Source organism: Rhamphochromis sp. 'chilingali', assembly GCF_963969265.1.
Source record: "Rhamphochromis sp. 'chilingali' genome assembly, chromosome: 11".
Lineage (NCBI taxonomy): Eukaryota > Metazoa > Chordata > Actinopteri > Cichliformes > Cichlidae > Rhamphochromis > Rhamphochromis sp. 'chilingali'.
Window position 1 is genome coordinate 31,365,314 of NC_137938.1, and position 23,232 is coordinate 31,388,545.

The window sequence follows — 23,232 nt, forward strand, 5'->3', positions numbered from 1 at the left end:
TGAGATTAAAGTTATTAGATTAGATAAAATAAAACTTTATTAATCCCCCGGGTGGGTTCCTCCTTGGTTTTCACACAGCTGAATAAACGTCAAATAGGAAAACTGATTAAACAGAAGTGTGAGATGGTCGAGAATTTACGCCAGTGTCCTGTTATATTTTAGATAGCAAGGAGTAGATGGCCGAATTTATTAAACTCCACCGAGACAGCGGTGACACTAATCAGAAGGCTAGACCGTCCAATTCCACAGCTGTTTACTTCCGGCCTATCCGACCTTCTGAGGACCCGGCCCACGTAGACCGCGAAGGCCGGGTCCTCAGGAGGTCGGATAGGCCGGAAGTAGGATGCAGCCCATAAATTTGGACACGACCGATGAGTAACGTCCTCGTCTCTGCCCCTTAATGCTCTCTGATCACTATGGTAACGTGTAAACATTTCTTTCAAAATAAGACACACAAGTACAACACAGGAAAAGACCCAGGGAAACAGAGTTAACAAACAAACAAAAAAGTGGCCCGGTGGTTGGGGACCGCTGATTTACAGCATAAAGATCATGTTGTATTTAGGGATGTGTATGACTAGTCAACAAGTCATTTAAACATTGCTGCTCCTAACCTAACCTAAAAGTTTTTTTTAACCAAACCTTGGTTGATAAGCAAATAAGTACTAGGTGTAGACTGAATTATACAAATGATTTTACGGTCACCACGAGATAGTCTTGTCTGCAAACATATTGTTCAGAAATGTATATAAGAGGCTGTCTCACTATGGTCCAGCAGGATTCCACAGTTACACTGACTAAGGTAAGACATCTGAAATTACTTCTTTCTATGGTCTCGTCCAGTGAATATTACAGTTAATAAAATATTATGTCTGGTGTCTGTCAGGTGCAGGATAGAAATCTTTGGAGTAATTTTTTAAGTCTTAAATTCTAACTGGTCACAAAAGCCAAATACCAGCTGGAAAAACTGTAAGCAATCTTTCTTTAACACAACTCCTTTTGTTTCTGGGGAAATTTTTCATGGTACTTTGGTTGTAACCAAACTTTGTGTTTATTTATAGGGTAAATAGTGTTTTATTTAGATTATCTGCTTACCATTAAAGTTACGATTTTAAGCTTTTTCTTTTCTTTTAACCTGGTTTTACAAACTGCGTATAGGCCAGCTACAACATTTAAGGAGATGCCTTGATAGTTAGAGTTTTTGATTTTGCTTCTGTAATTTCCAGCCATAAAATGTATCACTTTTGATGCATGTAATTTGCTCAGTCTTTCTTAATTTATGGCAGATTTGCCAGTTATTGTTTACTTGTTTAATTTATCTTGTTCAACTATTCTGTCCTGTCATGTTTCCACAAAAGAAAAAATGAGGACCCTGATCATCATTGTAATTCTTCAGCTGGCAATCAATCTAATAGAGGCCAACAACGAGGATGTATGTTACTGTATTTTGTTTTATTTTACAATGTTTAATTCACAATGATGCCTTCTTTCTTAATGTTATGTAAAGAAAAAAATGCAGAAAAAATTAGATGTCCTTGGATACACAAAACAAACAAAAATGAATAAACAATTATTGCTACCATAACAGCAGTATTTGATTTGTTTTGCAGGAAATATTAAGTTGGTAAAAAATTTCTGTTGTCTTTCACTCACAGCTTGAGTTTGGAGATATAATTGCCTTCCCAAAGTGTAACTGCCTAGGCAAGTCTGTCTATAAGCACTATGCTGTTTATGTGGGTGACAAAGTGACAAAGTAAAAATAAAGAGGAGAACCTATTTGAACGTACAGGTAAGTGTAATTGATCTGGAAACTACTAGGACTTTGTTTGCACAAGTAAAAATAAGGCAATTCCTTGACCAGCCACTCTGTAAAATTTCACATGTAGTGACCTGTCAGTCATTATAAATGTTCCTTCACTTGATGCATTATATATTGTGTTACAGTATAATGTTTTCAACGGCTTTCTATTGGTTTCTCACATCTAGGTCCAGTTATAACACCAAGAAGTCTTTCAGATTGTATTTTTACGCAACTTGGTAAGAAGGTATACATGAAAGACAACTACCTCGATGGCCTTGAAAAATACCCAAAAAGCAATGAAGAAAGAATAATGGCCCAAATCAAGGAGAAGCATCACAAATGTGGTACCTATAGAGCATTTAAAAATAACTGTGAACACGTTGCAACGTATGTGCGCTATGGAGTGAGGGTTTCAATTCAGGTATGTTGATTAATAGGGCATCGTGTTTGTCACGAAATCCCTCATTCGATTAGGAACAGAACAGAAACCATGACTTGGCCAGTTTTAATTTTGCATATGTTAGTAGTTAATTACACCCAAAGTTCCACTAAATCAGAATTAATTTAGTAAAAGTGAATTAAGTACAAACCAGCCTTTGTTCTTATCTAATGTACAAATATGTCATGTAAATGAGTGGTGGCATATTTCCCTGGAATAGTATAAAATACAGAATTACCTCTCTACCATCAGCAAGGAGGGTGGGGCTGAAGCGTGTAGTGGTCGGGTGTTTGTGGTTTTCTTGCAATATGCCAAATTATTGTTACTCCAGTTTCTTTACTTGACTTGTTATAGGAGGTATTTATTTGTACAAAATTCAGAGCTACATTGTAACATTTAACTTCCCTTTATTTTTTCTTGTATTTACAGCATGGCACTCATTTTGAAGGATGGTGTAAAAATGATCCAAGCATTAATGTTCAGGAAATACTGGACAGAATGAATGCAAAGCCCTTTAAGTTTGATGAGAATTGCAGCAACGAATGCCAGTTTGTGAGTCGTAAACATGGTTAGAAGTGTTTTTTCATCCCTGTCAGCCTCTGACCTTTCTACACATAATGAAAAATAAAAAAGAGAAAAAAAAATTGTGTTATATTGTGTCTTTTTAACTGTGTCAAGTACCCAGTTGCCCCACCTCTCTTTCTAATATCAAGTCAACCCATCAGGTGTTTACCTTTCCGTCGGATGATTCAACCACTGAACCCTGCCCTGTTTCTTTTTTTTCCCTTTTTGTCTTTGCTTCTTGATTAACAAAAAAAAAGAAAAAAAAGGAGAAATATACTTGCCTACATATGCTATTCTGCATACTTTTAAACCATTTAAAATTACGATTCATAGTTTTATATGTGAATTATATAATGTTAAATTACTATTAAACAAATTACTGACTAAAGTATTTTAGGCTTTAGTTTACTTCAGTCATATTCCATATAAATCAGGTATCATACAAACATAAAAATAGCTTCAAATACAGTCATGACAATAAAAGAATATGAATTTAAGGACTTAACAAAATTAGTTACGTTATACTACACCAACATTTCTTATACATTAGCACTAAGGGAACACTGAAAGGTGGTTTTTGTCCATAAAACTACTCCTCTAAGATTACCACAAAAGATCTCTCAGCAAAACTATGCAACATTTTAGGCACACTATTGCCCCGATCAAATCAGTGAGCTGGGATATTTTATTCTAAACATGAACTACTGTTACAGCAACAGACATGGACTACTGGTGCCCCACACAACAACTCAATGTCCACTATGTGAAGGAGCCAAACACATGCCTTCTCCTCTCGTTAACTGAGATAAACTGCTGGCATATTTGTTTTACATCTATACTGTCCAGTCTCTCCTGGTGGACATGGCATACAGCAGCATTGTTTCATCTCATTTGAGTCATTGTTGACCTTAGCCATCTTTTTAGTCTTCTGAGAGCACTGAAGCTTCTTTCAGCCTCAGTACATGCGTTTTATCCTGAGATTAAAATTATTATTATGTGCTTGATGTGCATCACCTTTGGCCCTGGCTCTTCCCCTCTGACTGCACTAGGACATATTGCTACCTGATAAAATAACACATGGATTCATGCCATATAAAAAGTGAGACATGTCAATTCAGATTCTTTGTCAAATATACACTAATGAATCAATTTATATCAGCAGCCTAACAATTGTTATGATAATAAATACTAGTTAATCTATAGCACCAAATCATCACCTGTGACTTTGCCGCTTCACCTCTGTCTGAGCTACAACATGGCAGAGCTGCCTCTGTCACCTGATGAATAAAAGTGAGACATTCCACATACATGCAGTCACACATGTGCTTCAAATACAGTGATGAACCACCAAGTCATCATCCAATTCCACCTGTGATCTTGTATCACCATCTCTCTCTCACCTGACAAATAGGACATACATGACAATAAGAATAAAATGTGAAGCTGCTTCAGTGTTTCTGTCAATTTGTGCAGATCTTGACTCATCAGTAATGTTTGTAGGGTGAGTGCATTTTTAAAACAATTTGTGCAAACTGCACTACAAGGTGTAATATTTGCAAAATCGTGACTACCTCATGATATTTTGTCTCAAAAATTAACCCTATGAATATGTCAGTACCATTAGGAAGAAATTATTGTGTCACCAACATTTTAACGTTAGATGTATAATTTTAACAGCCTCTGTAAACTAATATCCGGGCTTGCGCGAGGCTGCCGTTTTCTCTGACAGTTTCAATCAAAATTAGAAATGCTACTCTGGGAGACTGAGAAAACTAATAGTGCTGCCTGTTGTGCAGTTAGTTTCCGAAATACTTTTTTATATCCAGGTTCTTCCTTTTTGCTGCCATCCTCCTCTCCTCCTTGCAGGTCCTCGCAGCGCAGGCTTGCCGCTGCTAAAACTAAACGGAGCTCCCTGAAAGGCACAGCCAATCACATTGGCCATATTTGTCACATGACGTAGGACTCCAGTAGAGAACGTAATTTAAGTCTTTCTGCACCGCTGGGTGAATGAGACGTTGACAGATGGTTTTTTTCTTTTTATCGGGTTTGTTTTTCTTCACTCGAAGAGATTAAATTATTGGTGGGGACATGCAGTGGTGGTCCTAGCCCGTTTGGCCCCCTGTCGAACACTCCCCCCCACACACACACACAAATGAAGAGAGAGAAAGTATGCATGGTATGCAAATGGCTAATAAACAGAAATCATAATTCGTCATACAATGAGAACAGGACAAATCAACAATTCACGCTGACAACAGATGCGTAATGGGAGTCACTTGGGTGCTAGCGGTGACATTAAGAGGGCGTTGTCAGTCTTTCACTGGTTTGATTTTGACAGAGATGAGGGCTGGGTAGCCGTAGTTTTTGTTGACCGCAGCACAACGAGTTTCCCCTTGTTGCATTAGAGCCTGTGATTTTTTAAGAGTTTTAATCGCGAGCCGATCACATTGCTCTGTAAACTTTTCAAGCACTTTAATAAACAAGCAAGCAATTCCACCTCTCGCATTATTGCGTAAAGTTGACAGCGCGTCAGGCAAATAGGCAGGCTCAATCCCGGCCTCTAGCGACTGAGGAAGTAACTACACTCCTCTTCTTTTCTCTTTTTTTAAACTTTAAAAACGGGTTGTTTGTGAGACTTTAAATCAACAAAATATAAAATATACATTTTAAATTGTTGTTGATCCCTTTACCCCTAGTCCTAAAGTGTATAGGCCTATTCATTTTTTTACTCTTAAATATTTATTGTTCGTTTACTTGCACTGCCGTAACTGGAGCCTCGTCGTCTCGTCTCTCTATATACTGTGTAGCGGAGATGACAATAAAGTTTACTTTGACTTCAGCAGCGAGCAGACGCACCGAGGGCTCTCGTGCTCACTTTTCGCGTATAGAATTTCGAAAAAACATCGGTGCAGATATAAGTCTGTATCATAATGTTTGCTGTTTTCGTGTTTGTTGGTTTGTTTTAATTTTGTTTTAATTTTGTTTTATTTTGCGAGTTTGTTATTAGATTCTGCTCCAGCCAGCCAGAGAATCCCCCGCCGCCCCGCCCTCTGCTTCCAAATAGAGCACATTTCATTCATAATTTCGTAAATCCAAGCCCATTCATGATTTGTTCCTGGGTTGTGCGAAATCCAAGAAATAAACCCTACAATGTAAGAAATGTACATAAAAATCACCCCAAATAACCGTAATATGGCAACGGTAAATTACCATTAAATCAAAAAGAGTAAATGATTGTAATATTTATGTTAAATTTCTGTATATTGACAAATGGTGATTTCCTTTTACTTTTACACTGCTAATATGTTGAAAATATATTAATTTACAGTAATATGGCACATTGTCTTCGAAAACAACAGGAAAAATCTTTAACATTATCTATAATTCTGTATGAATGACAATCTTTCCAGCTTTTTTATTTGAATTTACAATTTACAACTGTATGTTAATAACTCAAAACATACTGTGCTTTTAATTTTAAAAAAATGTCAAAACATTGTTAGAATTATTGTGAAAATTCCGGTGAATTTTTTTTTATATTAACAAGCTCAGACTGTTTGATAAAACGGTATATCTTAACAGTAAATACGAGCAATTACTAAAAATAAAAAATATGTTTATTTCTTTAAGTTCTACAGTCTCACTAAGTATAGACAGCTATTTACAATGAAAAAAATATTTTGTGGCATAATTAATGGCATAAGACCATTTTCTATTGTAGAACCAATTACCCTAAAAATAATACCGTCTGTGTGCTTTTACAGTGTTTTTTAACCCTTTAATACACATCATGAGCCACAAGTGATTGTGTTTTAATCTTCCCTATCATTGCAAAAAAATTACATTCAGATTTAGAATCTCAGGGATTCATCAGTTAACTTGGTTTGATCATTAAACATAATTTCTCCTATTAGTTAATTGCTTACTTCTCTCCTCGAACTTCCACCATTCATGTCCATCCATTTATGACCACTGTGTACCCATCTTCTGATGACTACTTCCAGAAGGATGATGCACCATATCACGAAACTGTGATCATGTCAAACTGGGTTCTTAAACATCACAATGACTTAACTGAACTCCATCAACCTCCACATTCACCAGATCCCAAACCAAGGGCACCTTTGGGATGTGGTGGAACAGGAGATTTAAATCATGGATTTACCACTGTTCAATCTGTTTGAGTGTGATACCACCTGCTGACATTAAAATTAATTGATAAAAATGAAATACCAAAAAAATAATGAAATAAGCAAACCAGGGAGGGCGGAGGGGGTCCAGGAAGGAGGGACCGAAACAAAAACAGAAAACAAGGAGCATGAGTCCAGAGTAGTTCATAAACACAAGAAAAACAGTGCAACACAAACACTGGAGGTCAGGGAAACAGGTCAAAAACCAAAAAACACTGGAGACCTAGAAACAGTCCAAGAAACCAAAAGTCCAGGAATACAGAAATGACCCAAACAAAACCAGAGCGGATCTCAACACGAGTCCACGAAAAAGTTCAGGGGGTCGACCATGTAGACGGCAACGGTCATGACGGGGAAACAGTTCTGGGGGCCGACTGTGCACGCAGCAATGGCGGCGCAGACAAAACAAATCAGGTGGCCAGCCATGCGGGTGGCAGTGGCGGCAACGAGGCGGAACGGGTCGAGCTGGCTCTGACGGCGGTGTGGCAACCGCAGGACCAGACGAAGACGAGGCAGGACCAGACGAAGACGGCGTCACACCTGTGCCTCCTTTTCGACTACCATCTGGGAAGATTGATAACATCATGGAGAAGCTCACGGCTCTCCAACAGGAGATTGAGAGACAAGTGTCGGACTGCTAGAACAGCTTTGAAATTCACATGAGTTGTTCGTACTAAAGTAAAAACCACCATCATTTCATGCGGCTACCACTTCAGCACCAGCTGTGGTCTCAAGGCTGGAGCCGAACAAAAACACCCTGATAACAAACAGGTCAGAAGGTTCCTTTGTAAGTGTGCATGCGCCATTAGCGTGCTGCCTGCTGTAACCCATAATTTCCTTCGGGATTAATAAAGTATTCTGATTCTGATACAGAAATAAATGCACCTTGAATTTTAAGTAAAGCTCAGTATTTGGTTTAAATTTCACAGCTATAAATATTGAAATAAATATATTTCAGATATTGATATGTTAAATTTAATGTCCATTTTAGAGTGACACTTGTCTCATGAACTGCATTAGCTAACGGTTATTTACTAGCTAATGTTAAAAAAGTCATGTTTTACGGTCCCGTAGTCTCTCGGCTTCAGATACATCACATAACAATAAAGGATCTCAGCGAAAGTAATACGTTTTTTTTACCTTGATTTCTGTCAAACAATGCTGTATAAAATTTTTCTAGCTGCTAGTGTGATGATGACCTGAGCAGCACTTCATAGGCTATTTACTGGCCAAAGCCACATCCTTCAAAGACACGTCGACACGGATATTCCTGCACACTAAAGCCAGCTAGCCTTCAACTTGGTTATGGTGTTCCATGTATGGCCTGCCTGCCAGCTTCTTGCACTATACTGTTATGTGCTGGGTATGCTCAAACGCATCTTTGCACACTTGGGGTCATGCCTAGTGTAGTAGACGCCAGCCTCTATCAATCTTGTGCTTAGCGCTGGTTTCTGTGCCTCTGTGCTATCTTTCGATCAAGCTTTGTCTAGCCACTGGCAAGATTTCTCAGTATCAGCCACTTCTTTTATCTGCTGGTGGTACATGCTGTGCATGGGCCTGTCCTTCCATGATGGTTCCTCCTCTTCTTTCTAGTATTTCTGCTGCCTGAGATATTCACTTACCACTAAGTTGCTATAGCAGTTGGTTCTTCCAGATGTTGGAACACTGAGCTACTAGTTGTTTCGCCATTAGTGTTGAAGATTCCGTAGGTCCCACATCTTCTTCATGCAGCCTCTTCTACTGAGGTTACTTGCGTAGTAGCATTCCAACAGCACAACATCCTGATGCCTTTTCCACTTCTCTTAGGCAGCGTCATTAGAAGACATAGCATACATTTTCACTGCTATGCAGATGACACCCAGCTCTATCTGTCCATGAAGCCAGGTAACACACACCAATTAGTTAAACTGCAGGAATGTCTTAAAGACATAAAGACCTGGATGGCCGCTAACTTTCTGCTTCTTAATTCAGATAAAACTGAGGTTATTGTACTCGGCCCTGAAAAGCTTAGAAATATGGTATCTAACCAGATTCTTACTCTGGATGGCATTACCTTAGCCTCCAGTAACGCTGTGAGGAACCTTGGAGTCATTTTTGACCAGGATATGTCCTTCAACGCACATATTAAACAAATATGTAAGACTGCGTTCTTCCATTTGCGCAACATCTCTAAAGTTAGAAATATCCTGTCTCAGAGTGACGCTGAAAAACTAGTTCATGTATTTATTACTTCCAGGCTGGACGACTGTAATTCATTATTATCAGGATGTCCAAAAAACTCACTGAAAAGTCTTCAGCTAATCCAAAATGCTGCAGCAAGAGTCCTGACAGGGACTAGAAAGAGAGAGCAGATTTCTCCTGTTTTGGCTTCCCTTCATTGGCTTCCTGTTAAATCCAGAATTGAATTCAAAATCCTGCTCCTCACATACAAGGTCTCAAATAATCAGGCCCCATCTTATCTTAATGACCTTGTAGTACCATATCACCCTATTAGAGCACTTTGCTCTCGCTCTGCAGGCCTACTTGTTGTTCCTAGAGTATTTAAAAGTAGAATGGGAGGGAGAGCCTTCAGTTTTCAGGCCCCTCTTCTGTGGAACCAGCTTCCAGTTTGGATTCGGGAGACAGACACTATCTCTACTTTTAAGATTAGGCTTAAAACTTTCCTTTTTGCTAAAGCATATAGTTAGGGCTGGACCAGGTGACCCTGAATCCTCCCTTAGTTATGCTGCAATAGACGTAGGCTGCCGGGGGATTCCCATGATGCATTGAGTTTTTCCTTTCCAGTCACCTTTCTCACTCACTATGTATTAATAGACCTCTCTGCATTGAATCATATCTGTTATTAACCTCTGTCTCTCTTCCACAGCAGGTCTTTTATCCTGTCTTCCTTCTTTCACCCCAACCGGTCGCAGCAGATGGCCCCGCCCCTCCCTGAGCCTGGTTCTGCCAGAGGTTTCTTCCTGTTAAAAGGGAGTTTTTCCTTCCCACTGTCGCCAAAGTGCTTGCTCATAGGGGGTCATATGATTGTTGGGTTTTTCTCTGTACCTATGAAGCGCCTTGAGGCGACTTTTGTTGTGATTTGGCGCTATATAAATAAAATTGAATTGAATTGAATTCTCCCTTCCTCTATATCTGACGCGGACCTTGTTAAGCGACTGAGGTCTGGGATGGATTACATATAATGCACATATCCAAGGTAGGCTTGGGTAGCATGGGATGCCTAGCTTGGGGACCTTTACTGGATACACACGTCAAAGCCCCAACCTAAATTTCCAAAGGCAAACTAGGGCTGTATCCCAATTCAGGGTCTGCAGCCTTAAAGTACGCATTTCAATGCCGATTACGTCACAGCGGCGCGCCGAAGGCTGTCCCAATTCAAAGGCTGCTCGAAATGCGGCCCTGAAATGCGTCCTTCATTTCCCTGAATTTTAAGGCTGTGGCAGTGTAGACTTCGTGGCCCAACATATCCCAGAATGCATAGCGCGGCGGTGGGTGTGGATAATTTTGCCGAAAAAAAACGGCAGATGAGGGGCGGCCGAAGAGTAAACTTTAAGTACTGAATATTATGTCACTTATTTATGTGCAAATGTTTAATAACGAAGAACATTAAAACATTACTGTTGGCCACATGTCGGCAAAGTTATGTGACATTAGTGACGTTTGTACTAACTTGGTTTTAAAGCCTTTACTTTAAAATATACGCTGTTCAATAGCTGAGCTTAATCTTACAGAGAATGATCAAAGCTCATGTAGAAAGAAACAAACAAATGAACAACAGATTTTCTCCTTCATTTCTGTCAAACAAAGCTGTATGACACGTTTCCAGCTGTTAGTATCATGGTTGCTAGGCAACCTGGGCAGCGCAACAGAGGCTAGACCGTCCCATTTCACAAGCCTCGCACTTCCGGCCTTAGCGGTCTTTGAGTATGCGGCCCTTGAGGATCGTTGAGGCTGCGTACTTTAAGGCTGCAGACCCTGAATTGGGATACAGCCAATGTTCCCACTATGCTATCTAGCTGCCACAAACACATAATTCATAAAACTTTAGTTACATTTCTGCCACTCTCTTTTCAACCTTTGATTATATATAGCATAACATACCTGATAAAATTCCAATTCATACTTTCTATATTCATTAGAATTAGCAGCTACCTTCCTTTGGGCCATTCTTGCCAGAACTCAGGGAACAAAATGAATTTTTGGTTTGAGACTGATCTTATAACTGAATAACTGACCTATTAGCATATAAAAACACTGGAGCCAACCAACTGAAGCATAATTTTCAATTTTAGTAAGCAACATATTATGTGCCTTGATCTATGCTGCGCAATATTCAACGAGCAAAAAATAGTCTCACCTTTTCTTTGAGCTGTTACGAACAAAATAAAAAGTGCTGTACTTCTGGCCTTACATGAGACAGCAGCAAAAATAATTCTTGGTCAATGTTCAGTCAGTCATGCCATTTCAATTTGTAAAGCACATAGGTATTAAGGTGTTCAGTGTTGTTTTGGAGTAAACATACAGTGACAATATTATATTGCTTCTTGATGTGGTTAATTATTTCCAAGTTTCCAATCTCATCTATTCTGTGAAAATGTGAAAAATGGCTGAGTAACCTATTAGAAACTGACAAAACATCAGAATGCACAAACAGACCTAAACAGATCCAGATTCTGTTGTAAGACTCATATACACACAACATGCAACACTTTTGAATATCCCCCCAAAAAGTCATATTTATTTATCAACATTTATTTGCTATAAGATAAATCAGATATAATGAAATTGTTCAAACCAAATACTGGAAAAAATACTGAAGCTAATGTAAGGTTTTATAAGTCATGTCAAGAAGCATCCAGAGGGAAGTAACTAGGTGTGTGTTTTTGAACTGGGGGAAGAGCAATTTAAGTCTTGTGACATGCCTACAGTAAGGAGGACAGGAATACATTACAAGTAAAGTACTTTTGTCTGACAATAAACAGCATAACAACTACAAGTTTAATGATAGGAGTGAATTCATCCACAAATAAACGGTTACAGGAAACCCATTTTCTTCCAATATGAGTGTCAGTTTGGAACCACCAGCATTAGCAGGAAGACAAACCTGCCTTCAATATTTTACAATCTGCAGTGACTATTTCTGGAATTGTTAATGTACTGTTTCTTACACTTTTGAGGATTTCTTACATCAGGTTAGATTATCAAAGTTATATCACCTAATTCAAATAAATTAAATGTTTAAAAAAAGAAAGAAAATAAGAAAGAAATGTGGTGATGCCGTTGCCTCACATATCTGACACTCCCACCACAGTGCAGTGTTTTTCCACTTTCGTCATCTGAACGTATGTTGATAATCACTATTCCACAGGTCGGATTCCTTTGGCCTCTTCCATTTTTCTCAGGGTCTCATCCCACTGGGTGAACTGCTTGGACAACAGGAACATCTGGCAATCAAGAGGTCAGCTGTCAGTGGGTGGAGCTTTATCTCAGCAACAACTTGTGTATTATGAATTTTTCCATGACTGACCAAAGTAGCTATAGATAAAAAACTTTGGTAGTTTGCTAATTAAGTTTAAGATGTTTTTGATTGATTATTACATTTTGTTTACCCAAAGAATATATGTATAGCTTTGTTCTCATAATCACTGGAATTTAAAAATTGAAGTGTACCATTTTGTTGTATTCTTCAAAAAGCTTCTTAACTTCCTGTGACTGAACCTCACTTTGGTCCTGTAAAACAAACAGAATAATATTTACACATAAAACCTAGTGAGAGACAAACCCACAGGAGTAGATGGGGAAGAAAGAGAAAGAAAGAAAGGGCTACCTGCTGTTTGATGTGAATCTGTGACAAGCGCTGCAGCTTGGTGGCATGTTCTGGTACATCTGTGAACAAAAAAACAAGACCTGATGAGGTAAAACATCGAGTACTACAATAGGCACATCTATCACCCATTTAAAACAGGCTGAAACCCCTGGCTAATCGTAGGTAACAAAACTAAGCATAAGATCCCTCCAAAATGATGCCAGGAATATAAAAGAACAAAACAGACATTGTTTTGTTGGGTATTAATGTGTCCTACAAAGTGAAACTCACCTCTGATGTAGGTGCTGTCCAGCAGTGGCTGCAGGTTGCTGACCTGTTCCAGTAAAGCAGCATGCGAAAGCAAGAAGTCCTCCTCTGCAAAGAGACAGAGCAAGAAATGGATTCAGCTTCTACTTGTTTACAATATATATAAAAAATTTAATACCAATACAATTTGCACATATAGCAATCGACATTAAAGTTAATGCCTGTGTATGCCTCAGTAATATTAGTTTTCATTTGAACTTTTAAGAGTTCTTACCTGCAAGGATAAACTCCAGCTTCATGGCATCAGGCACAGTGATGTGGTCTGTGAACTCAGGGTCCAAGTACTTTAAGAGGTCCTCAACTGCACCACAACACCAATAAGCATGATTTAAAGTTCAATAGACTCAGTCTAAAATCTAAATAAAGAAAAAAATTCTGCAAGAACATTTGGTGTCTTGAAAGTTAAAGGTTGTCACAGAAATTTAGAGCCCTTTCAAGTTTTTAATTTTCAGTAGCCACATTACTAAACACATCAGTTTATAAAGGTATTATAATATGAATAACCACATCAGTATAAAGTAGTTGCTAATTTAGAGTAATGTTAAAAATATATATTCACAAAAATACAACAAGCCAATAATCTAAAGTGTAGGGGCTGAGAGATTGGCAGAATGTGTGACTCACTCTTCTTGTGCAGAATCTTTACTCGTTCTCTCTTATTGGCTGTGTTGGTCAGACCGGCCTGAATCCTGGCCAATGACTCTGCACACTGCAGGGGAAAAAGTTAGTGGTTATCATCCTGATAGCAAGGGTTTTTGTTGTTGTTGTTGCTTTTTGGTGGTGTGGTATAGGGGAGTATGCTAGCACATAAAATACATGCAAGAGTTTATATGACATTGGGAGATACAGAAGGTACCAATAAAAAATAATAATGGCATTTTACAAAAAAAAATTCTTCTTATGCTTATGAGGACTGGAATCTTATTATCCTAAAAGAAATGTGAGAATTAGCGCGATGCAGGCTAAATATATGCTGTCTGTATTAGGGCTGCCACAAACGATTATTTTGATAGTCGACTAGTCACAGATTATTTTTGCGATTAGTTGACTAATCAGATCAGGCGTCCATTGGATGTACAACATACAGCTTATTGCACCAGCATGCATCTGCTCCTATATAACCATCATTAGCTTACAGCTTTAAGTGTATGTGCTAACTAAAAAATAAAGACAAGATGATAGTTTATTCAATTTTAATGAAATTTGCAGATTGTTTCGGTGAAGTTTAATAAACTCAACCGTCTGCTCCTTGCTATCTAAAATATAACAGGACACCGGAGTAAATTCTGGAGCATCTCACACTTCTGATAATCAGTCGTCTGCTTGACGTTTATTCAGTTGTGTAAAAACTATAACTTTAATCTCAGCCAAACCGATTTACTCAGGAACAAATAAAATACTAAAAAAAGCCAAACAATAACATTTTTAAGTTATCTAAGTGACTTATATTACATGTTTAACCTGAGTAGCGAAAGACGGCGGTGGGTTTGAAAACGATTTGCCGGGAGTCCGGTGTTCTCACCGGCTCTAATGAGCCTTGCCCCCGGCTAGCTATCGAGCTAGTGGATAGCAGACGTCTCCAAAAATGTCAGGATGCTTTTGCAAATATGTGTTGTCTTGATAAACCGAGCACATATTTGAAGTTTACACAGCTACATTCTCACCTGAAAATATGTTAAACGTTTATTTTGTGACCCAGAAAGAATAATAAGAGTAATATTAAAACTAACTAGCTGCCGCCATTGTTGGAAACTGAGCAGGGCCGCGCTATGAATTCTGGGACACAGCTTCTTCTTTGGGGTTTAACGGCAGCTGGCATCCTTGTACATGCAGTGCTGCCATCTTCTGTTTCAGCCCGTTATTACACTCTCAAATCCTACTTATTCCTGTGTCTTTTGGGATCTTACAAAGCTTCACACGACGCGTGGACTATTAAATTAGTCGTTGATGATTTTGATAGTCGACTAATCGTGGCAGCCCTAGTCTGTATATTACTACATTTAAGGTCTTATTTGGCTTTTTGCAGTACATATTGGATAATGGTTTCCACAGATGACCATTGGAAAGAAGTATTACATCTCATGTCACAGGCTGTGCAGCATCAGGACCAGAAAAAGCAGGCATTCTCTTCTTCACCTCTCTTGTGCAATGTCTGTTACTTTGGATGGCTAAACCATGGGTAAATTCGTCCATCTTCACTACCCCTGCTTTTCCCTATGACACCTGTCTCCTTATTCACATACATGCATTCTGTCATGCTTCCTATGACTTTCATTCTCCTTTTCTCCAGTAGAGATACATGATACCTTTTGTTTTTATAAATTTAGAAAGCATTTTAAATCGTATTACTGTTTTAGTCGTTTAGCTCACAGGAACCTCATTCCTTAGTTTTGTTCCCTCTTATGCTACCTCATGTGTTGAGATGGCAATAATACTCTTAAATCTTTGAATTTAAAGTAAATTAAGCCTAACAGCACACTGTAGCACTATCTCCACCTTTGGAATGACAAAATCTAGTGGAAAACAAACCAACTTAAATGCCTCTTTGTAAGCCAGAGTGTTTTTTCCAGATCACATGATACCCTGCTGAGTCCCCTCGCCTCAAAAAGCATCTCATCACTAGCTAGCCGAGGTTTCTTCGTTTAACCGTGTCAGACTATTGTATTGTTGATTATGATTAAGTTGAACAGACACAAAAGCACAGCGCCACAAAAACCAGGTTACAACGCACAGCTTTTTTAATGTAAACAGATGAAAGCTAAATAACCAACAGTTATGAAAATAAAGGAATAGCTTCTTGATGGGCAGGAAAGTAAGTTTCTCATATTTGTGCGAAACTAAATTGAACAACTAAAACAACTTCTGCTAACATTCTAGTGTATAGTCAAAGGAGCTTTTTTTTTTGCAAGCTCCTTTGACTACGATGACCTGGATGACTGAGAACCTTCACAGACATTCTAGTGTATAAATTAAAAAAGGGCGTTTACTCACAACCAACGTTAGCTCCGCAAAGCTAACAACTAGTATATATACAGATATACATAATATAAGCGAACCTTTACAGGTTTTCCACTCTTGTTTTTTCTCTCGCCATATATACGACTCTCTAGCGCCCGGAGACGCATTTCCAGGTTATCCATCTCAGTTGTTTTATCCATTCCCGGAGCTGCCGATGAACACAACAGATCCTAAACAGGCGGAGGAGAGCTACGTAGTTGAGAAGGGCCGTCGCATACTGATGATGCGTCGCCCCCGGTTCTCTTTACCACTCGGCTATTTGGTGGGGGATGGATGCAAAACCTACAACGCTTTAAAATACTTTAAGCATTTAATATTTATTTTTAAAATTTTAGTGTCTTTTTCAACGTAAAATTGCAGATCATTTGGTATATTTCGGTAGTTGGTTTAGTAAGAATAGCGGTCGCCAGTGGTCGCTGTTTTGCGGGAAATTGGATATTTTTGCTGTTTTTCCGGTGTCAGCGGGGGAATGACAACATAGGCCCCTTTTCCATTCAATATATCTACAAAATATCGACTAAAAAGTAAGGCTCCCCCATCTCCTTCTCACAGTGTAAGAATGTCTGTCTGTGGGAAATATTATCAGTACCTTTGTAATTGGACTTTAAACATTTCTTTATTATGTTTCCATTGGGTAAGTTAGCCTACTTAGCCCTCGAGCTAACATCAGTTTTTGCTCTACAGCTGCGTAGTTCGACAATTTTGGAGTTCCTTTGGAGGTCTAAGAGATAGGTAGCGACCTATCACTGAACTGTAACCTAGAAATAACTTCACTGGCAATTTACTTAAGAGATATCTAAGTTACTCAAACCTGAAGTGCGCCAACGTGGTGCTAGCTTAACTTGCACTGGTTATTGAACTGAGGTTCAGCGTTTGGATGCTGAAAGTTTTGTCAGTGTTTGCTTGCTAATCATGCTCCGATCTTTTGCTGACAGTAGGCGATTTATCTCTTCTGAAGCAGGCATCTGTTTGAGGAATTCATTCTTTATGTGCCACTGGGAGCAGCAGCATGGCAGATGACAAGGACGTGTTGAGAGACGTTTGGTTCGGCCGGATACCCACCTGCTTCACTCTGAACCAGGATGAGGTTACTGAGAGGGAAGCCGAGGCTTATTATGTAAGTACAGTTGTTCTCATCTAACATGATGCAAAATCTAGGCCTGACTTAACTTTTGTTTTTGGAGATTAATGCTTTCTGACGAAGCATGCTTCAAGGAAGTCCTTCAGACAACACAGTCAGAAGGAAGCCTCTTATTTAACTTTTGTAAGCCTGCTTACAGAAGGGTACATGACCCATATTCATAAGCATTCCGAGGATCCACTCAGCAGCAAGGAGTTCTAGGATAAGAATGATGTAAAAGAGTTGTCAAAGCAAAATGAAGGAACTAACTACCTCAGTGTGGAGGTGTAGCTGACCAGGCTGTGGTCTCACCTGAACCGAAAACATTAGTGAAATAGTCAAACCTACATAGATTATAGGTGTAGTTCTAAGTATCATCTAACAAAGTGTTTTTCAAACATTTTGTTCTTGCTTGCGAAAATTACATTTCTTTATACTTCCAGGTAGCCAGACATTATTGCAGTTGCTTTTTTTGCTTTGGCTTTGAGTGGCGTTGAACACTGTGGCTCCTTTTGCTCTCATTTTCAGTACAGTCCCTGTAGCTGACCATTCTCAAAATAATATATATCTATATATATATTAAACCACTTTACACCGTCCAATGAATCATACAAACATAAAAGAAGCAAAAAACCTAACTCAAGGAATGAATCACTGTTGTATCTATGTATAATAAATTTAGGAAGGAACCTGTTTTAAATTATATAATGTGTTGTTGGGGGAAAACAAATCATTTGTTCACATCACTTTATTTGAATCTATAAAAACTGCCAAGAGTAACACAGTTTGACAGGCATAAAATAGTATTTTTGCACCAATAAAGTGATTCACGTATAACTATTAGGTGAAAACATGACTTACCTCAGCGTGGTGCACAGGAAAATGGTTAGGTAGGTGGAAGGCAGAATAGGAAATTGTAGGCCTAAAACACTATCTGGAGCAGATAAGAAGTATCTGAAATTCACACCCTTCAGAAATAGAAAAGAAAACAGCAAAGATCTGACACAGTAGAGGTGCAATCTTTCAGTTTGTCTATCTGCTGTTCACTGAAGCCTCATCAGAAATTAGTGGAAGGGTGGCTGTCAAGAAGCCATTCTTAAGGAAGGGAAACAGGGAGAAAAGGATGTGGATACACAAGAAATGGACTGAAAACACATATTATGGAGTGATAAATCCAAACTTGATGGTCAGGAAAGACGTAGAACAGTGTGTATCTGTAAAGTGCATTGGAGACTGTCACAGTTTCGGGCTACATTTCAGCCAGGTGTGTTGAGTATCTGGTCAAAATTGCTAGAATTATGATTGCAGAAAAATGCCATCAGATTTTGGTCCATTAGGAAAGCATCTGAGTGGCTATGATCCCACATAAAAAATGCAGTAGAAGGATACCCGAATAGACCAGATATACCAAATACAGATTTTTAGCTTGGTAGAAGTGTGGAAACTCAATGTATTTCCATGTATGTTTGCACTTTTTTCAGTAACTTGTGGCTCCCATTTTCCATTAATCTAAAGAAAATACAAAGAAATGAGGGGTGGCTCATGACTTTTTGTATATGTCTGCTGTATCAGTGTTTGTTACAGACTCAGTGGTTTACAAATAAATGAACAAGAAGACAAAAATCATATAGAATAAAAAACAAATACAAGTACATATAGATATGTCTGTGAAGGTTCTCAGTCATCCAGGTCATCGTAGTCTAAGGAGCTTGGAAAGAAAAGTGTCTGGACTTCGAGTTGCTTGAAGACGTTTCACCTCTCATCCGAGAAGCTTCTTCAGTTCTAAGGTCAAATGGTGGAGAGCCCCAGATTTAAACGCAGTGGGAGTTTCCCCCCACAGAGGGACAAATGACCCCCTGATGATCCTCTACCTAATCACATGAGCCAAGGTGTGAAAGCAGGTGTGGGTCACAATCAGCCAGGGTTTCGCGTGAGCTCATTGTGAAACCTGGTCCCACCCTATCATGTGATTTCCTGAGGTCAGATGGCCCAGGATGTGAGTGGGCGTTAAGGCGTCTGGGAAGGGATCTCAAAACTGGATTATAGATGGCAGACAGTTGGTGTCGCTCACAGTGGACGTAAATGGCTTCTTTCACTCCTCTTTCAAACCATCTGTCCTCTCTGTCCAAAATGTGAATGTTGGCATCCTCGAAAGAGTGACCTTTGTCCTCTAGATGCAGATGAACCGCTGAGTCTTGTCCCGTGGAGGTGGCTCTTCTATGTTGTGCCATGCACTTGTGAAGTGGCTTTTTGGTCTCTCCGATGTAGAGGTCTGGGTAGGGCTGGGCGATATGACCCAAAATTCATATCTCGATATTTTTTTAGCTGGATGGCGATATAAGATATATATCTCGATATATTTTTTTAAAGCCATAAAGTAAGAACAAAAAGAGAGTTCTTAGTCAAAGCTGTGTCCCAGATGTCACACAGGCACTTTTATTAACATAGAGCAGATGTACATAAAATTTACTCAAAAATAAATTATGAGCATTTATTAAATAATAATGCTCCATAAATAAAAGAAAACAATGTTGTTTTTGTGCATAACAAAAAGCTCACAATTGTGCAGTCAAAATGTAAACTAAAAGATGCTGAGCACAATAACAAAGACAGATTTCACAGCTGCTCTGTTCCCAACTTCTACTGCGTGACTGACAGCCTGGAGTTTGAAATCCACTTCGCAACCACGTCTCTTAACAGGTGCCATTTATGGTCCTTATACACAGTAGGGTAATATTACGTTGAAGCACAGTACGTATCACTCCGCTAGGCTCAGCCGTAATGCTCCGACAATCCATCAAGCGGTGCAGCTCCGTAGCTTACCAAAGTCGTACTCAAACATTTTTGACAGATTGCTGAGCGCCGTGTTCCACATAAAATCGGTTCGCGGCCATCAAGCACAACCAGAATTCATACATAAGGCACGCTGCCAACTTTTGAGAAAATGAAAGGATTTTAGTCCGTGCAGCACCTCTGGGCTGCATGGCGTTAGCGTGGTTAGCTAGCTAACACGTTGACGCCGTCCAGCCCCACGCACGGGGCGATGCGCAGTAACTCGTTAACGGAGATTTGCCGTGTCCATCTTGTCGCTTCCTGTAGGTGAAGCGATGGGGGAGGAGGGGGAGTTGTGTTCAGTGAAGGAGAGGCGAGGCCGAGTAACGTTGCGTAAAGACGAAAGTGGACGAAAGAGAGGCAAACTTGCGGCTCCACAAGTATAATTATAACGTAACATAGACTATATCGATATAAATGATATGGTCACATCTTATATCTCGTATAAAAATATATCGATATTTTTTAAAAACTCGATATATCGCCCAGCTCTAGGTCTGGGCATTCCTCGCTGCACTGTACAGCATACACCGCATTGTTAAGTTTGTGTTTAGGAGTTTTGTCTTTCGGGTGAACCAGTTTCACACCTGGACTTCCCTTAAGGAACACAATTGCACTTGCACTGCACACCAATTGGGAATCACTGACCTAATGTAATGGACATTTCAGTTGAATACACTAGCTTTTAGACAATATTTACACAATACTTGGAATTACAAACCAGTCTGTGCCGAAGTACAATGACATGCCTATAATTTTTGCTTGTGTTTATACACCGTTCTGGGATATTTTGTAAGTTACTCTGTTTATCTGTTTATCCTAAGGGAAATAAATGATGAGCTTTTAAAACTTACACCAGCAACACCGTGGCAATTTAAATTAAGTGTGTAATAGTTTGAGACTGTGAAAATGCTGTAAACGATAATGAGATCACTGTGGTTTAACAAATCAAAGTAATTACTGCTACACTGTAACTCCATTTTATGGTTTCTGACACTTCTGATACAACTATTTCTACCTTGTCTCAATCAGCTGCTGTACAGACTGTAAGAGAAAAAAAGATACAATTGCTCTGCTGTTTAAAGGCATCCAGCAAGTGGAGTGTTTTCTTGTATGAAACTAAGTACATTGATTGATTTGAGTTAATCAGCACACCATGAATATCAATATGGCAGCTTCAGTTTGTGTTTACTGATCTCTTATGCTAGTCTTTAGTGATAATTGGATCTTCTCAAAAAAAAAGCAAACCAAAAAAACCCAAAACAAACCCATTAATTAACTCAAATATGTAAACTGCGAATTTGTTCCTCACTTGGAGGAAAAATGGTTGCTCTACACTTTGTCTTTCTACCATTTCCTTCTCTGCTGATGAGTCTCCTTCTAAAAGTCCTCCTGTCCACTGCTAACATTTTTTCACATTGAGAGTTCTTTCAAGGGCTGTGGTGCTTTGTGAAAATTTTTTACCTCTGTCAGGATTTATTTTTAGGGTAGAGCATACCGCAGTTATCACTAGTAGCTACTCTTAAGTCCTAAGAAGTCCTGTGAATACAGGCCATAGATTATGCAAATAATCTATTTTGTTTACAAGTCCCAACCAACATGTACTTCAAGTTTCAGGGTATCCATGTAAATTAAGTGTTAAGAATCTTTGAATGTGGTTAATTCTAGTGAATTGAGGGATTGTGATCTAACAGCAGTTACTATGTAGTTGCCGTAGCTATGCCACATGGCTCACATGCACCACAAAAATGTACAACATGACGCTACAGTTACTCTATAGATTGTTGTCTGCTGTTATGTGACATATATGATATGTCACAGTAAATGGAAAAAATAACAAAATAATTCATTCATTGTTTATAGGTGTCTTTAATTCACAACTGTGTGAGGACATTTTACTCATCTGTAATATTGGATGTTAATACACAAAGAACCAAGCAGACACACAATATAGCTGCTCATTATGTCATTAATGTGCACTTTCTAAATTTAGCCCACGGCTACCATGTAGTTCAAAGTAACAGACTGTCCCTTATTAATGCACCTCTTCCCCTGTTCTCTTACTTTATCAGCTGCTGTTACCCAGAGTGAGCTACCTGACTCTGGTCACAGACAAGGTGAAAAAGCACTTCCTCAAAGTGATGAGAGCAGAGGATGTGGAGGAGATGTGGTTCGAGTACGAAGGAACGCCACTCAAATGGTGAGAGAATAACTGCTGTTGTTTGAACTCATTTCAATCAGTGCATCAATGGAGTTTTACTTTTCCAGTCGTAAGATGGTGGTTTGGCATTCGTGGAAGACAAATGTTAAAAGAACAGAATCTCATTCTCTGCTTATCATGTTTAATGTTTGTTACTGTCATGATTATTTTTATAGAAATGTCTACCGATGAAATGTCTTTTGGCTGATCCAGTTAGTTTATTGTCCTACTTTATAAGACTGACACCATATTACAGCTAGCAGTATTATCTGGAAACTGGGTTGGGATTTAATGTTATATTTAGGCATCATCTTGAAAATAAATGTAGTCAAATCTCTTCATTGGGAATAAATAATCTATTTGATGTAATTGTCTTTTGTTTTGCTGCCTTGTGTATATGTTCTCTAAAGCGTTGTGCAGTCAGGACTATGTATTCATGCCACTATCAACTTAAGCATTCGAGAACAGCACAGAAGCTTTTGCCAGTATTTGCATTTCTTTTGTGCCTACTGACTGCTAAAATCAGAGCCAGTTATAAAGATGGAATTACAGCACGTAGCCACAAGATGTCAGTAGTGCAACACAAGTAATAGTAAATCGCTAAATAAAAAAGTAGTCATTAATTACTTATTGTCATATAGAAAAATAATTTTATCTTCTTAGCCGTTATGATAACCAGTATGATTAGCATATGAGTACAAACATGAAATGCATGCATTATTTTAGGCTCTGATGAAGAAAAGCCTCTTCATTTCTGAAACATCGAAGCGTGTTACAAACCCCTTTCTAAACACTGGAAGTTAGGATTAAAACTGTTATGATTATATGTTATGGTTAAACTTACCAAACCACTGCGCAAAAGAAAAAACATAGGATTATGTGAAACAAAGTCCTGATAAAATGATCTATGTAAAGATGTGACTAGACTCTCTAGT

General features: G+C 38.8%; 2 protein-coding genes across 3 annotated transcripts in view; one reads left to right on the forward strand and one right to left on the reverse strand.

The window, feature by feature from the left end:
* Positions 1 to 11,730: 11,730 nt before the first annotated feature.
* On the reverse strand, positions 11,731 to 16,348 carry dctn3 (dynactin 3 (p22)). Its single transcript, XM_080897473.1, has 7 exons — positions 16,184 to 16,348; positions 13,752 to 13,836; positions 13,342 to 13,428; positions 13,092 to 13,175; positions 12,822 to 12,880; positions 12,665 to 12,724; positions 11,731 to 12,438 (listed from the first exon to the last, which is right to left on the reverse strand). The coding sequence occupies exons 1-7, from the start codon at positions 16,283 to 16,285 to the stop codon at positions 12,352 to 12,354; spliced, it is 564 nt and encodes a 187-aa protein (XP_080753599.1). The 5' UTR covers positions 16,286 to 16,348; the 3' UTR covers positions 11,731 to 12,351.
* Positions 16,349 to 16,403: 55 nt separating this feature from the next.
* atg5 (ATG5 autophagy related 5 homolog) overlaps positions 16,404 to 23,232 on the forward strand; it is a 49,366-nt gene continuing 42,537 nt past the window's right edge. The window contains exons 1-3 of one of the 2 annotated variants that reach the window (XM_080897472.1): positions 16,404 to 16,669; positions 17,107 to 17,262; positions 22,170 to 22,297. In XM_080897472.1, coding sequence (XP_080753598.1) covers positions 17,155 to 17,262; positions 22,170 to 22,297 — 236 coding nt within the window. In that variant the 5' untranslated portion in view covers positions 16,404 to 16,669; positions 17,107 to 17,154. Of the gene's footprint in view, positions 16,670 to 17,103; positions 17,263 to 22,169; positions 22,298 to 23,232 lie in introns of both variants that reach the window. The other variant, XM_080897471.1, reaches the window with a different exon arrangement.